Genomic DNA, 17,952 nt, shown 5'->3' with positions numbered 1-17,952 from the left:
TTTTTTCCAATACAGATAGTACAGATTTACTTTATAGTATACAGTTTGTAGGAGAATAATGACTCATAATCCTATTATCCACCATAGGGTCGGTTCCTTTTTGTGTCTGGCTCCTCTGAAAGCTTCTTCCTCATGTTATCTAAGGGACTTTTCATTGTTACGTTTGTCTGGCTCCTTTAGAATCTACTAAACAAGTGTGCACCAGTAACACAAATCTAGTGAGAAATTTCTTCCTGATTGTGCAAGGAGACGTATTAGCCAATCAGATTGCAGTTTGCTTTGTTGACAGGGAAAGTATCCAATAGGTAGATGGTAGACTGTACGCGTTACAAAGAGGAAGTATAAACTGACGTTTTGTTGTTGTTTTTTTTTTTGCTGGATCATCACAAGACGCACAGCATGTGATATTGAGCAGACTGCTGTACTGGATTTAATTGACGATTAGTTTAAACAAGATGGAAACGTGTTTCAGAGCCTTTTAATGCTGCTAAAATGGTCCGTGTGTATAACTGCCACCCGTTCGCGTGTCAGCGGATCGTCCCGGCGACACAGGAGCCCGGGCTGGTGTGTAGCGGCGGGGGCGCGCTGTTCATCGTGTCCGCTGGAGGATGTAAGATCGAGGTGTATCACATACAGCAGGACGAATGTCCTCTAATCTGTCGCTTTTCCACCATGGGCATAGTGCACAGTATTGTGTACAGTCAGATCGGTGAGTCGAACCTTTCCCTTTAAATTATCCAGAGGCTAATCAACATAAATCTAAATGTAGGCAAATAAGAAACCTCATATTAAAGCCATAAACTTCATACTAACATGATTAGATTAACAGAATTGAACCTGTTTTCTCACCCACTAATGGATAATTAGATTAACTTCATTCATTCATTCATTCATTCACTCACTTACTCACTCATTCACTCACTCATTCATTCACTCACTCATGTGTTCATTTATTTATTTATTCATTCATTCACTCACTCATTCATTCACTCACTCACTCACTCATTAATTCATTCATTTATTTATTCACTCACTCACTAATTCATTCATTCATTCACTCACTCACTTACTCACTCATTCACTCGTTAATTCATTCATTCATTCAATCACTCATGTGTTCATTTATTTATTTATTCATTCATTCAGTAACTTATAAATTCATTCATTTATTTATTCACTCACTCACTCACTCACTCACTCACTCATTCATTCACTTATTCATTCATTCACTCATTCATTCTAAGTTAGTCCTGAATCCTGTGCCTATGCCACTTAATCTGGGCATGGGGTGACAATACACCCTGTGCTACACACACAAACACAATGTGGAGCAGTCAACCCAGCTCATCAGCAACCAGAGAACTGAGAGAAAATCTACACAGACAGAGGGAGAGCAGGAAGGTGTCCGGTTAAACACATGCAACATTTTATCAGTGTGCTAATTTAGTTTCTAAACATTGACATTGTGGTATTATGTAGTAAAACAAAACTGTGAGACGTACTGGCTATGTGTACTGGCATTTATTTTTGTTCTTCTTTACATCTATGTTCCCCTGGCCTCCATTACTGTACCATTGGAAGTATACTGCTGCCTTTTTTTTGCACCTATGATATCAGATTTTCTTTCAATTTGTTCCATTTATAGGGGATTACCTGGTCACCATTGAGGAGAAGAATGGTGCCACCTACTTGAGGGCCTACACTAATTGGCGCTACCAAGCAGTTGAGAAGAAGCGTGTAGGCGTTCGCTTGCTCGGGCACCTCATGCGCGGTCAGGTCCAACATGGCACCCCCAAGGAACAGATGGAGATTGTAGAGATACCTTTGTCAGAGACACCACTCTGCACTGCTTGCTGCTCCATCACAGGTGCCCTGTTGGTGGCCTGTGCAAAGAGCCTGGTGCTGTTTAGTCTGAAGTTGCAGTCGCTTAGTGATCAGCACTATGCTCTTGACTTTGAGAGGCTCCTCATCCTGTATGTTTCTGGTTGGAGCCCATCACAGGTGGCACTCTGTGGTGGGTACATTGCCATGCAAACAGAACTGGAGGTACTGGTTGTGAAGCTGGAGAACCTGGAAAAGATTTGTGCATCAAATGAAGAGCATACGCAGCTGTACGGTGATGATACGGCTGCAGTTGGTGTTACTGAAAATGGTATTATTAGATATGAGTAGTATTTGCTTTTTTATACATTCTTTGTTGAGTGATTATGTTTCTGATTTGTACATTAAAAAAACTACAGACTTTTAAAAAAGGATATTTTTAAAAAAGCTGTGCATTAAATGGATCTGCATCTGCATTCCGTTAACTACTTGGTTGATGCTTCTTTTCAGGATAACATATTTTATTTTATTTTTATTTAGATGTTAAAAAGGAGCCACATTGTCCCCTTGAGTCTGATGACTACTTTGTGATCCCGAAGCATCTGGAGATGCTGGGAGATAAGGCAAAGGATTGTGGAGTGTCCCTATCTTTAGAGTGGACTGTAATGGAGACAGAGGCAAACATGGGCGTTACCTACATCTTGTACAGGTGCAAAAAACACTCATGAGCAAGAGGTTCTTGATCACTTTGTATTTGTAATAAGAACGCAGAAAGCATGTTTGTCGTTTGTCCTGTTTTTAGGAGGTTTGCCCCAGATTTCTTCCAAGGCTGCACTGTGGAGGACACACGTTTGCACTCCCTGCAGCTCCACCCCTTGTACAGTGGTAATCATTTTCCACTCAGTTCTCATGTTCAGTAGACGTCGTATTCATTTTTTGCCCCATTAAGTTCTCTATACACTTCCTCTCTCGTTCTTTGCACAGGTAATCCGGATGTAAGCAGTGATGCTGGAAAAAGTGACCCTTCCTGTATGTTCTGTTTCTTTTCTCTACCAAATGCTGGTTACATGTACAGCCTGAAGAACACCGTAGAGCTCATTTCAACCTACCAGTACCCAGAAAAGGCCCATCAGGCTTTGCTGTGCAACCAGTTTCTACATGTTATCACACAGTAAGGCAATATTGTGTATGGGGAACAAAGCAGAAGATATCATCTTGTCTGCAGAAATAGATTTTGACTGAATTTGCTGTGCAAGGACTAAAACCTGTCTGGGCATTGGTACTGGTATTGTGGTATCATGGGTATTAGAAAAATAATCAATGACAGAGTGAGGTTTTGCAGTTCAACTGGGATCCTCCTAATTTATTTATTTAATGATCTAATCAATAAATAGTTCTAATCTAAAAGTCTTATCACATTATGCATTGAAGCAGACAGTAAAACAATCTCTCTCTCTCTCTATCCCTCTCTCTCTCTGTCTCTCTCCCCCCTCTCTCTTTCTCTCTCTCCCTCTCTCTCTGTCTCTCTCTCTATCTCCCCCTCTCTCTCTATCCCTCTCTCTCTCTGCCCCCCCCTCTCTCCCTCCCTCTTTCTTTCTCTCTCTCTCTCTCTCTCTCTCTCTCTCTCTCTCTCTCAACCCCCCCCCCCCCCCCCTTCTCTCTCGGGAAGTTTCTAAGACAATACTTTTCATGATACAGCAGAGTAACCAGAATGTAATGTTCAAAAAGTCCTGAATACTCTCCCCCCCCCCCTCTCTTTCGCTCTCTCTCTCTCTCTCTCTCCCCTCTCTCTCTCTCGGGAAGTTTCTAAGACAATACTTTTCATGATACAGCAGAGTAACCAGAATGTAATGTTCAAAAAGTCCTGAATACTTTCCTGTACCAGATTACTTCCATAAATGCTCAGTAAACATATCCTCACACAGTTTCACCAGATCACTGATTATAAATATATATTTGTTTAGTTAAATATGAGCACATTTCAAAAATCTGGAATGCGGAAAATTTATGGAAAACGTATTAAAGCTAGTACATTAATATAAAACTGTAATCTGCATAGATTGAAAATGAATCATCACCTTTTGACCAATCAGAATCAATAATTGAAACAGCATTGTGGTAGGAATCATATGTCAGTATGGTTTCAGATTTGATCAGTTTTTAACCAGATTTAATCAGATCACCCCTGTAATTTCATAGACCATGCATTTATCTGCTTGTGCAAGTTAATTGTTTTACTGGAAGCGATCTGAAACAAAGTTTTGAAGTCTTTTTTATTTTTTATTTTTTTGTAGAAATGCTCTGCAGTGTTTCTCTGTGAGATGTAGTGCCGTTGCTGCTCGGGTCGAGGACCCTTACATTGACACCACCATGAAGGTAAACAGTATTAGAATGTGGCTGTGTCCTGCTAACTCTCTGAACAGAATCGACCACTGGCTTTCCATTAGACATCTTTTATGTATGGGCTCAATTAGGAGATTGATACCATGTGACCTGAATCACATATTTACATCAACCAGCTATTTTAACATCTTTTAACAAGACCTCAACGTATATGTGGAAAACAGCTTTTCATGGTTATTAAAAAAAACCAAAGCACATTTTTAATTCCGTTTAAGTAAAAATAGCAAACGAGTCATTTTGTCACAAACAGCACATACGAGTTAACCGGTTAGCAATTATTAAAATCGGGGTGTGTATCTAATAACAAATAAATCAATACCAACACATGGAGCCAAGTGCTTTACCCAAGAATTCATAGCAATCTACAGTATATTGATTATATATAGCATGGAAACAGGAAGATATTTAATAACGGAGAGTGAAAAAGCTGTAACAGAATTGCACTCTAATTGAATTGCACAGAAGAATGAGACTTTGTAGACTTTCTAACAACAAATCTTCAGCAACCATTGGTACACATACCAATGAGAGTATTAGACAGTGGATACTCTTTTTGTTTTGCTTCATCAATTTCCGTCCACTACTTATCCCCTTCCCCTGAGGAGGTTAGGACACAAGGAATAGTCAGCAAATATATTTGCCAAATATACATAAAGACAGCCTCATCTTTTTGTGAATATTGTGAAGACTAGTGCACCAATTCACAAATGGTAAATCTCTGTGTCTTTAATTCTTTTTTTTAACCCATGCCATATACTTATGCTGCTCTCTCAAGCTTTATTGTTTGTAAATATCAGATTTTATTCCATTCCACACCCCATGTGTTTTCTGTCTGTCTGTCTAGGCCTGTCCTCCTTTCACTATGGAAGTTTCTGCTCTCCGTATACAGCTGTTTATCGGTCTCAAGTCTCTGTGTCATGATGGAAATCACATTGTGCTGCTCACAGCTGCTGACGTTGAGACCAAAGAAGAGACAGAGCGGGTGACTAGAAGATCTATGTAGGTCATGTCTTTCTCTAGAACAAAGCTCCTATTTATAAAAAGAAAAATTAGCAAAGCTATGCTGTCTCACGCTTAGTTTGGTTTCTCCGCTTAGATTTTTTGCTGGCTTTTAGCTTTATTTTATTTTGTTTGCCTTGGCTGCAGGTTTTTAAATGATTTTTAAATCAAATAATCATAAATATTAAATACATTTTGTGATGGATGAACAACAAACATATGTAAGCGGTCTGATTAATATTTTTATTTTATGCCAAATATTAGCACAAATGAAAGGATCCTGACTATTATGTTCATTACAAAATAAATCATGAAGCTTGTGACCAATTGTATTACATTTTTGATTGAATCTAGCTTAAATTTGTATGCGAGCAATGCACTGTAGTGTTTTTTGTTATTATAGCTCTCAGCTTTCCGGACATAATAGCATTTTTCTCCATGATTCCTGCTGGTCATACATTGTGTGATTATGTAAATAATCTCCTATTTCATGGCTCCTCATGCATTGACACTCAGTGAATGCTCTGTATTGTAGCAAATCAAAAGAGCAGAAATCAATGGCAGAGATTTTCCTAGCCGTAGGTATAGATCCAACCACCAGCCCAGCTCTGGAGAGCTTCCTGTCCAGGTCCTTCCTGTAAGTCAGACCTGTGTGTTCCCTCTAATCTAATGTAAAATATTCCCCCGAAAGAACGCTAACTTTCCCCTGTTCATGTGCTAATCCTGTGTGAACCCAACTAATCTACCATTCATTTGGATTTCTTTTTTTTTTTGTTTGTTTGTTTTTTTACTGGGATTTTTTTATCCAGAGAAAGGTTAATCTGTTCTGGAACAGAGGATTAAATTATATTAGATATTTTTAAATGATATAGTTCAGTATAAGGTAGTGTAGTTCCGCAGGAGATGAAAGGCAAACAAATTTAATTTCCGGTAACTGTCTGAGTCTAGGTTTTTTAAGTGGGTTGATATTATTAGTCAGAAAGGCAGCAGTGTTTTATTTACCCTGATGCTGGTATGTGGGTCATGTCAAAGTGTTGTTTGCTTTAAAGAAGCATTATAGACCACTGAATTACTCAGTAGTCCTGCCTGTACTCCTCTAAAAACTGAGGCAATTTTATTAAATTATGCGTTGCAGATTATTTCTCTTGATGAATAGACTGCTGTACTGCATTATTACAGTAACTCAATAATATTAAATACTAGAAGCAAGTGATATGTAGTAGACATTTTGGAAAGCTTATTAAAGTCTGTTAGCTAAGTTTATAATTTTGCTTTTTATATTTTAAAGAATGTGATCAGGATGTAACAAGTGTTTGTTTGTTCTAAATAAGCATTTGCGAAATTTTTAATCAAAATATGGAAAAATAAAAAAAATGTACTTAAAAAAAGTACCAAATCCAAATGAGTTCAACAACAGAATTGTGTATTGTGCAATTAAAACATTTTAGAATATGGGTTAGGGACTAGTTAGAAAAGTGGTGTTCATAGAGTTGTCTTGATGTCTCATTGGTATTGGATTTCATTATTTTGGTATCAGATCCAAGAAAACTTCAGTGTCAAAGCTGAAGGAGCCCAGCGAGAGTGGCCATGGCTGGAACCTGTACGTGATAAGCACCGTGTCCACGCTGCAGCTCTACAGAGAGATGGTACAGTTTAATCCTGATCTGATTTCTGCTTAACAGCCACTGCAGGTTTATTTAATGCATTTATAAACATCAAGTAAAGTACACTCTGTCATCTAATGAGAAAGATTATTTAATAGGAGATGGTGTGGGATAGAGCTTTAGGCATTCATGTCAGTGTTGTTTAAGATGAAGGAGAATTTATTTATTCTTTGTTATACTAACACACTGTTTTGGGTGTTGATTAATTTTGGATATCAGAAGCTCATACAGTTGTTCTGGCTACAATAAAGATCAGATTTATTTTATTAAGCTCAGTGCAATACAATATCTGTCAGTGGTATCAACAACTCACAGGGACTTTTATTTATTTATTTTTTTAGAAAATTTACTACAACAGAAAATAATTCAGGACAGATTAGTTTGTGCTTTGAAGTTTCTGATTGGTAGACACAGGATACAGATACAATACTGACATCATCTTAAAAAGTAACAGAATCGATTCTGTCATCTTCTGTCACAGTCAACATTGTAAATATTAATAGGATAAAATGAATTATTATAAAGAATCAGAGAAAAATGTATATGCTACCCGGACATCCCGGTGTCAGCTCTAATAACATATATATTGTTGGTTATCTTTTGGCAGATGGAGTACAGTAAACGTTACGAGCAGGCCAGCCCGCTGTCGCAGAACTATGTTCATCTGCTTAGTGAAGCTCATTTGCTGCTGAGAGCCAGTCTGCTCTGTCCAAACGCAGACAAAGCCAAGATCCAGGAAGCTTTTCAGGAGAGCTGTGCCCAGCTGGGAGACTGCTTCAGCAGGTGCATCATAGAACAAATGCTCGAATGTCCACACTGTTAACAAACTTGTGTAGCTTTCAAATTCTTTTTTTACAAAGCATCTGGATACGTCACTACTGAAAGGCGACAACAGTTATACCTTTTAATGCTTTTCTATTAATGATTAGTATGAGGATGTGGTTCGTACCAGTTTACAGTTTACAGAACTGCCTCAGTCCGATGGATAATGGAAAATATATACTTATATAAAAACTAGACCAGGCCGCATCCAGACTGTGTTTTCCATTTTGATCCCTGATCTAGATGTATTATTGACATGTGGCTTTCTGTACAGTAGGTATATTCTGTTTAACCAGTAATGCAGTTCAATTTATCTATCCATGCTTGTATTAGATCCCTTTCTGAACAGAGTTTGGTCGGTTTTCTCGACATTTTAAACACAAACACTTTTTTCAAATTTAAAATAAGCGATAAGCATTGCACTATTGAAACATATGATAGTAATATTTTTAATAGTATTTCTGGATGACTGCGTTTCTATTTGCTTTCTAGGCAGGAGAAGCGGGATTGTCACTTGGCTCTTCCATACTACAAAATGTCTGGCCTGTCAGTGACAGAAGTAATCCAGAGAAACGTTGCAGTATGCAGGGGTCATGATTATGGGAAAGGCTTTCTCTTCTTCCTGAAGCACTCTCTCTATGAGGAAACCATGGAAGAACTCAGCGAAGTAAGAAAATCACCTAAAAACCCTGTAGTAAATTTTATATGTTGTTATTCCATACAATATACTCAAATGTACGGACTTATTTAAAAAGTAAATATATTTATTACGCACATGCACGTACAAGAATGCAGATCAAATAAATCTTAGTCCACTAGTTTGTATGACCTTTCAAACAATATCTGATATTCTGATCAATTGTTTAGGAAATACTTGTATAACATTTAAAGGATAACACAATTGTAACTAATATTAACGTAACAGACATACACATTATTAAAACATTTTATTGACGTAAAGATTTTTAAATGCAATCTTATAACATTTTTATTAGTTTTTTTTTTTAGAATGGTTGTAAATAAAGATGCATGGAAAATGGTGTTGAGCCATTAGTGTCTCAATGTGTATTGAGCCAGGGTCCTTACCCATGCCTGAACTTGTGTACACAATATACTGATAATCTAACATTGTCATTGGCAAGAAATCCACCAGCTAGCTGCTTGTAGTACCATGACAGAAATGTATGTACTGTAATTACTCTAACACATTTATATGACATATAAAACTTAAATATTTGATATGTTCTGGTTTTTACAGTGACTGATGAATTAGAATATCACTGGAAATGAATCACTGTCCCAATGTGTAGTGAGTTAGGGCCTGAATTCATGTACACTATGTACTGATTCACGACCTAGGGAGCTAATCGAGGCTCATGCATGCACTTCTACTTGTTCTGAAAAAAGCGGAATGCATGAATCCTTAGTTGAATTTCAAGCACATAGCAGGATTAGGGATGTATAAGGCAGATTAGGAAATAAAAGAAAGTTTACACCTACAGGAAACTGCTAACACCGTGTTGGAGATCTTCAGTAAAGCCGAGCCGGGCCAGCTCCCGTACGTAGTGAGCAGCTTATTCATGAAGAACGCTAATCCTGCCTCTGTACGTGCACACCTGGAGCAGCTGGAGCTCAGTGGCGCTCCGTCTGTCACAGTCACGCTGTGTAAGGCTGCTCAGGCACTGCGCTTAGGAGACCTGCAGTACTACAAACAGCAAATGGATCGGCATGCCGAGGTGAGATTCAGCCGTGTCTGCAGTTAAGGAGGTGCCAGCATTTAAGATTCAAGATTTTTGTTCTTATGCACTTAGGAACAATTAAATTCTTATTTTGTTTTTACCTCACGAGAACAAAGGGAAGAAGGGCAACAAACATTAACATTACAATAAAAGTAATAAATAAAATAAGTAAAGAAGTAAATAAAAGTGAAAAATATCAGAAATGTAAAGAAATTGCAAGAATCAGAGGTGAAGTATTTTTTTTAAAAAAAAGTAAGAAGTAAAATAAAAAGTAAAGTAGAAATAATTAAAACATTTTTTTTTTTTACAATGTAAGAGAACTCGTATTCAATAGAAACAACCAAACAATGTGTAACAACCATTTCCATAGTACGGTGTTGTGCAAGTATGCAATTAAAGTGACGGGTATACAATTAAAGTGACAATATATTTAAAGTGACAATGTAGTGTAATGTGATGTGTAAGAATGCCAGCGCTTCCTAGTCCAGGTAGTATGAAGTTGGGTAAGATAGTCCATTGTAAAAATGCAGGGTACATTTAAACAGCAGGGATAGTCATAAGCATGATGTCCCGATGGAAGTGCTAGTGGGTGACCACTGATAATCAGCCTGATGGCCTGCGTATTTAAACTATGTATTGACTGCCTTTTTTTATTAAGTGTGAGAAGTTCTTTTTTTTCTTTTTTTCTTCTTCTTTTTTTTTTTAATCAGCAGAAGTCAGATCATGCAAATAAAATCTTCTTGCTGGAAAAGGCAGTTCACTAAAGGGGAAGGATGTGACATACAGTATGAAAAGCACACATCTGTGCTTACTTTTTAAAATTTTGTACTGTCCACTGCTATTTCTTTGCACGCTATTTTTAACAAAAATAGTAAAGAATTTGCGTTTCTGTATTGATTAACATGTATACTTATTAATTATTATTTATAGGTAAAATGTGTAATGCCCTGCTATTTAAATTTATTTAAAATATCTTACAGTAAACTTTATATTTTTTATGCATTATATTTTTCTGTTTTCTTTTTTTTTTTTATCCAATTGGATGTATTTGATGATTTCTTTTCGGAAATCCTGCATAAAAACTTAATTCATCAAAGTCTGCGCATTATATTATTATCTTATACTGTTGGAGTTAAAGTTAAATGTTTATGGACAAGTTAAATGTTTAGACAGTCTTTCTCTGTCCTTGTTGTCTTGGCCAGATGCTGCAGGTGTACGGCTTCATAGAGGAGCCTAAGCTTCTTGTGCATCGCAAAGGGAAGGCCGTGGTTCCCACTCAGCTAGCGCGGCACCTACGGGACACCCAGGACGGCCTTCTGGTGGCTGCCGTCGTGGCACTTCATGAGAACAGCAAGGTCAAACTGGAAGAGGCTGAACTCTTCTTTCAGGTACAGCAAATTCAACATGAAGCAGCATCTTATTCAATGGATGCCACTTTCTGGGTTTTTTTTATTATTTATTTATTTATATTTTTCCCTGTATCAGGAGTTGTGTAAGGACAGCGCAGAATCTCAGAGGATTCCTCAGCAGCTGGTAGATTTCTGGGAGGCTCTGCTGGTGGCATCATCTCAGGAATCAGTAGTCCAGGAGCTTTTGTTCCACCTCACCTCTGTATACATCGAACGCATCATGTGCAGAGAGCGCTCAGGCATTAAAGCACTCAAAACAGCTGAAGACTTGGTTAGTTTAGACCCCAACATCACACTGACTTGGACAAAGTCGTGCAACACACACAGTACATATAGAACCAAAGCTAAGACCTGCATACCTTTTCTATGAGAGCTCCTTGTTTTAGCATAGACCTAGGCTGTTACGAGTTCTCACTCATTTTCTACCGCTTATCCGAACTACCTCGGGTCACTCCGAACTACCTCGGGTCACGGGGAGCCTGTGCCTATCTCAGGCGTCATTGGGCATCAAGACAGGATACACCCTGGACGGAGTGCCAACCCATCACAGGGCACACACACACTCATTCACTCACGCAATCACACACTACGGACAATTTTCCAGAGATGCCAATCAACCTACCATGCATGTCTTTGGACCGGGGGAGGAAACCGGAGTACCCGGAGGAAACCCCCGAGGCACGGGGAGAACATGCAAACTCCACACACACTAGGCGGAGGCGGGAATCGAACCCCGACCCTGGAAGTGTGAGGCGAACGTGCTAACCACTAAGCCACCGTGCTCACTAACACATCAAAAATAAGAGAGGCAGATGAACCAGTCAATATACAAATCTGTAATAAGGCTTTAAAATGATAACAACCTGGATTTCTAGCACAATCTGAAATGCATTATAGATTGACTCCTGAACTTTTTCTTTCCTTTCCAGATCAATTCCTGTTCTCACTATGGATCACTGTTCCCATGGTTGAGCATTCTGACTCCTGCTCAGTTTAACATCACACATGACCACCAAGAAGACCTTCAGAAACTTCAGGTCTGTAACTTGGCACACTTGTGTATAGGTAACATTTGTTGAATATATGAATTGTAGAATTGATATTTTGTAAGCTCACATATCATCAACAGTTTGGCTGAAGCATTTATAATATTAATCTGCTTGCCATGGAGATGTGTGAAAAATCTAAACTTTTTGTCTCAGCAAAAGCAGTTATAATTTGTCTAGCAAAAAAGACGGTTCAACCAAGAAGATAAGACTTAAAAGAGATATTATGCCTTGGTATAAAGTATTATGCCTTGGTAAAAAGCCTCAGACTTGTGAAACACCACATAATCTGTGGTCGATTATAGCACAGCATTCAAGTGATAGGAACTCTGGCTCTTTTAAGTGAGTGAGATCATTTGGCTTTTTTTTTTGCCAAGTTTATGAATTTTTCCCCTAAAGAACAGTTTTTTTTTTTTTCAATAAATAAAGATTTTGGAAGGTAAATGAATTCAGTCTAAAGATGTTTCCATACAAAGGCTTCGATTAAATTAGACAGTAAGAATAAAGATACTTAAACTCCTCCACCTGAGGCAGGAGCTCCCCACCAACCTGAAGGGGGCAAGCCACCCTTTTCCGGTTGAGAACCATGGCCTCGGACTTGGAGGTGCTGATTCTCATCCCCGCCGCTTCACACTCGGCTGCAAACCGTCCCAGTGCACGCTGAAGGTCCTGATTTGAGGAAGCCAACAGGACAACATCATCTGCAAAAAGCATAGACGAAATCCTGTGGTCCCCAAACCGGACTCCCTCCGGCCCCCGACTGCGCCTAGAAATCCTGTCCATATAGATAATGAACAGGACCGGTGACAAAGGGCAGCCCTGCCGGAGTCCAACATGCACCGGGAACAAGTCTGACTTACTGCCGGCAATGCGAACCAAACTCCTGCTCCGGTCATATAGGGACCGGACAGCCCTTAGCTCCTCCAGGGCCCCGGACCCCATACTCCCAGAGCACCCCCCACAGGTCACCACGAGGGACACAGTCGAATGCCTTCTCCAGATCCACAAAGCACATGTGGACTGGTTGGGCAAACTCCCATGAACCCTCCAGCAACCTGGCGAGGGTATAGAGATGGTCCAGTGTTCCACGACCGGGACGAAACCCGCATTGTTCCTCCTGAATCCGAGGTTCGACTATCGGCCGAATTCTCCTCTCCAGTACCCTGGCATAGACTTTTCCGGGGAGGCTGAGGAGTGTGATCCCCCTGTAGTTGGAACACACCCTCCGGTCCCCCTTCTTAAACAGAGGGACCACCACCCCAGTCTGCCAGTCCAGAGGCACTGTCCCCAGCCTCCATGCGACGTTGCAGAGGCGTGTCAACCAAGACAGCCCCACAACATCCAGAGACTTGAGGTACTCAGGGCGGATCTCATCCACCCCCGGTGCCTTGCCACTGAGGAGCTTCTCAACTACCTCAGTGACCTCAGCTTGGGGGATCGACAAGTCCACAACTGAGCCCTCGGCCTCTGCTTCCTCAATGGAAGACATGTCGGTGGGGTTGAGGAGAACCTCGAAGTACTCCTTCCACCGTCCGAGGATGTCCCCAGTCGAAGTCAGCAGATTCCCACTCCCACTGTAAACAGTGTGAGCAGGGCACTGCTTCCCCCTCCTGAGGCGCCGGACGTTTTGCCAGAATTTCTTCGAGGCCAACCGATAGTCCTTCTCCATGGCCTCACCAAACTCCTCCCAGACCCGAGTTTTTGCCTCCGCAACCACCCAGGCTGAAGCTCGCTTAGCCCTCCGGTACCTATCAGCTGCTTCCGCAGTCCCCCGAGCCAACCAGGCTCGATAGGACTCCTTCTTCAGCTTGACAGCATCCCTTACTTCCGGGGTCCACCACCGGGTTCGGGGATTGCCGCCACGACAGGCACCGGAGACCTTACGGCCACAGCTCCGAGTGGCTGCGTCGACAATGGAGGTGGAGAACATGGTCCACTCGGACTCAATGTCTCCAACCTCCCTCGGGATCTGGTTGAAGCTCTGCCGGAGGTGGGAGTTGAAGTTCTCTCTGACTGGAGACTCTGTCAAACGTTCCCAGCAGACCCTCACAGTACGTTTGGGTCTGCCAAGTCTGTCCAACTTCCTCCCCCGCCATCGGATCCAACTCACCACCAGGTGGTGATCAGTTGACAGCTCCGCCCCTCTCTTCACCCGAGTGTCCAAGACATACGGCCGGAGGTCAGATGAAACAACCACAAAGTCGATCATCGACCTCCGACCTAGGGTGTCCTGGTACCATGTGTACTGATGGACACCCTTATGCTTGAACATGGTGTTCGTTATGGACAAACTGTGACTAGCACAGAAGTCCAATAACAGAACACCACTCGGGTTCAGGTCGGGGGGGCCGTTCCTCCCAATCACGTCCCTCCAGGTGTCACTGTCGCTGCCCACATGAGCGTTGAAGTCCCCCAGTAGAACGATGGAGTCCCCGGTTGGAGCACTTTCCAGCACCCCTTCCAAAGACGCCAAGAGGGTCGGGTACTCTACACTGCCATTTGGCAGAATAATGTGCTGTAAATACAATTGCATACTTCTATGAAAGAAAAGAGATTTTTAGTTAGCTCACCGTTCTTTTTAAAGAGCTCCATTTAGTACTGTACAATGTGTTTCATCCACCATCATCTATACTTCTGTAAAGTTGCATTGAGACAATGGGAAATTGTTAAAAGCGCTATACAAATAAATTGACTATATATACTATATTGGCATCTCGACTCAAATCACATTGAGGAATCAGAAAAAGCGTAGAAACTGAACTGTGGTGTTCTTTATATTATATGATGTAGTCTCTGCTGTGTGGCCCAACGCTGGACGTGTCCTCCGTTGTGCCTCTGCTAGAACAGCTATCTGATGAGGATAACACTGGCCTTAGCGTGCACGTGCTTTGTGCCACCAAACTGGGTCAGCATGAGAGAGCCATCGAGAAGCTACTGGACCGCTGCCCTCATGCCGTCATCCTCTACGCCAATTATGAGTTACATAGCGACAAAATGGTATACAGCTTCATACACTACAGCTACATATTTAGAAATAAATAATGTACCCATTTTAGGTATAAATGCTAGGATTTTGTTTGCTGTGTGATTTTCTAGGGTAACATTTAATCTAAAGCAGTATTTTTTCATCCTTATCTTATACTGCAGGCCTTGTGGTGGCAGAAGCTATTTCCTGAGCTTTGTGAGAGGACACGGCTTTCTTCAGGAGATAATGGGGTTTTTCTCACTGCTCTCAAAGGTAGCCATTTGCTATATATCTTATGAAAAAACTAGAAAGACATTATTCACCTAGCAGCCTTTTGATCAGGCTTGACCTTTAAGTACATTTTTACTGGTTCTTAGATTTTGTTTTTTGCAAGATGATTAAATTTGCATATTCACATGGGAGGTGACAATTGCTTTATTTTCAGTAAAAGGCAGCTAAAATTATTTAAGTGGAACAGCAGGCAGTATAAAAATCTTCCTTATTCTTGTTCACAGTTGAAAAGTAATCACCCTGGCCATCAGCGTTCCTGATTTCCTGATAAAAGAATTTTACAGATGAGCACATGATGTTTATAATATTCAGATAATTAAATCTCATTCGCTGATGAAGGAAAGCTAGCTAACAGCCTCTGGGCCTATACTTCACTGCTGTTGGTAATCAAAAACAAAGAAAATCTCATGAGATAACAAAAACAAATATGAAAAAGAATACCTATTCATTCAAATGCTTTATAAATAGCTTTGTAGCTTTATACAGTATGTGTTGACACAGCACTTATATGTATGAATAGCCTTGTACTAAATGTAGACTTCCTTTTTAAATTTATTTATACTATTCTTTGTGTTTTTTACTTATGACAGTTGGCAGCTGTTGGTCATGCTTCCACAGAAGTTAGAAATAATCCATCATTTGTTAACAGTAAATAAGATCATGGAGATGATCTTAAAAAAATGAATCCTTATTTTTATGGAGAGGAGAAGGAGTGTTTAGACCTACTATCCAGGCCGACTGTTTTACTTTCTCGTATTTTATCTTAATCTGTCCCAAATCGTTTCACCCTACGAATCGAGTTGCAGGAGGCACTTTTCCTATAATCATATCAAGGATGTGTGACGTTCCTTTGTTGATGTGTTTGTAACAGAGACTCTGGCAGTGGTGGCCATGGAGCTGAACCCAGCAGAGTTTTTGGACTTGTTACCAGACGATGGTACTGCACACTTCTTCTTGCCTCACCTTCTGAAATGTAGCCAGAAGCATCTCCTTACATGACATGCAGGACATCATACCATTCCACTCCTAGTTTGTACAATCACATAAGCTAACACATGAATATAAGATTGTTTGGGATAATATTAATGGCAAAATATTAACCTAGTAACAGTTTTATAGTTCTTTATTATAATATACAGACATATAGGTTAATGTTACACCCCAATAGCATTAAGATAATGTTTATTAAAGTATTCTGTGTAGAATATGATTTCAGGACCAACACAACCTGCTTGTTAGTAAATCAAGTTCAGAAAGTAATTTAATCGGATGCTATAAGCTGTTTTTCAAATGGACATGAATAAGAGAACTAGACTATACTACATTGTGGCACAAAACACATGTAATATTTGTTTGTTTATATGATATGTCTCATGTCTGTGTCAATTCAGTTCCCAGCTCAAAGTGAATGCTGGTTTGCTCATTACTGCCTTGTATTGTTTATGTGTGTGTGTGCGTGTATATATATATATATATATATATATATATATATGTATGTATGTATGTATGTATGTATGTATGTATGTATGTATGTATGTATGTATGTATGTATGTATGTATGTATGTATGTATGTATGTATGTATGTATGTATGTATGAGCAGACAATCAACAGTACATAGCCTGAATATGATGCTTTAGTATAATGGCCTAAATAGTGAATTTCAGATTTTATATTTTGTTTTGTTTTTTTCCACAGTTTGTCTTTGGGTTCTCCATATTTCTGAAATGACCTATTAAAACACGTATCTATTAAAAAGCCTCAATTTTAAAGGAGGATGTTATGACAACAGAGAATATACTGTAAGTCGAATCTTCTGGGTGTAGTAAATATTACATGTTTTTACATCTAGTTTGATTTGATTATTATGACATACCTAAGTGTTTAATGTTAGCCCAGTAATGTTGAGGATTTTTAACGCTTTGAAAAAGATACATGTACTTATATTTACATTCATATGTAGAAATAAGATCATGTATAACGTGGGAAACAGAAATTTGTCCCACTTCTGCCATGAATCATAATTTTTGATTCATAACAGATTCACTGTCGAAATTACGATCAAAACTACTATCTATAAACTACTATATAAAATCTTTGGTCCATTATTCTAAAACGTCATATTCAGCATCTGAATTTAACACTTAAAATAGAAAAATTTTGTGTTGCAAATAACTGCCTCAGGTTATGATGTGAACATTACAATCATGTGAGCTCAAGCAGGAACATGGTAACTGATACTGCTTAGTCGCTTACTCTGAGAACTATTTAGGGTTGTTGTTTTTTTTTAATATTCGTTCATCTATGCAGGTTTATGTACTAATTACTGCAATCCTCAGCTATACCACTGGTGTCTTTTAGTTCTGTAAACTAAATCATTAGCAATATATGCTTTGCTTGGTTGCCATCTTATGACGCATGGACGTAAGTATTTGCACTTTTAGCACTTATGTGTATTTTATCTATTGTGTGCTGATATTTAAAATACATTTGTCTTCTTTCTCATTTTATGCTTTTTTTTTAATTAAATTATGCAAAATATCACAATGTGTCAGGTGTATAATTCAATAAATTCTTACTATGTCTATGTTCTGTTCTTCACTCTTGGTTTTTGTTTTGTGTGTGTGTGTGTGTGTGTGTGTGTGTGTGTGTGTGTGTGTGTGTGTGTGTGTGTGTGTGCGCACGTGTTTTCAAATAATACTCTTCTAAATTATAACGCGATAAGTTCCCTCTCGGGCAAATCCTCGGTCACCTGAACGGACTTTTATAATGGATTATAAATAAAACTCTGCCA

The 17,952-nt window shown here is 39.5% G+C and overlaps 1 protein-coding gene across 1 annotated transcript; it reads left to right on the top strand.

Moving 5' to 3' along the window:
• The first annotated feature begins 381 nt into the window (after positions 1 to 381).
• hps3 (HPS3 biogenesis of lysosomal organelles complex 2 subunit 1) lies at positions 382 to 17,922 on the top strand. Its single transcript, XM_060881176.1, has 17 exons — positions 382 to 709; positions 1,646 to 2,152; positions 2,362 to 2,530; positions 2,624 to 2,706; positions 2,806 to 2,992; positions 4,116 to 4,197; positions 5,069 to 5,223; positions 6,761 to 6,869; positions 7,495 to 7,670; positions 8,202 to 8,376; positions 9,212 to 9,445; positions 10,651 to 10,836; positions 10,934 to 11,128; positions 11,787 to 11,894; positions 14,694 to 14,900; positions 15,051 to 15,141; positions 16,031 to 17,922. Exons 1-17 carry the CDS (start codon positions 493 to 495, stop codon positions 16,156 to 16,158), a joined length of 3,009 nt encoding a protein of 1,002 aa, XP_060737159.1. The 5' UTR covers positions 382 to 492; the 3' UTR covers positions 16,159 to 17,922.
• The last annotated feature ends 30 nt before the right edge of the window (positions 17,923 to 17,952 follow it).

Source organism: Tachysurus vachellii, chromosome 1 (assembly GCF_030014155.1).
Source record: "Tachysurus vachellii isolate PV-2020 chromosome 1, HZAU_Pvac_v1, whole genome shotgun sequence".
NCBI lineage: Eukaryota > Metazoa > Chordata > Actinopteri > Siluriformes > Bagridae > Tachysurus > Tachysurus vachellii.
Note: the sequence above shows the minus strand (reverse complement) of the source record. Positions and strands in the feature narration are given on the sequence as shown.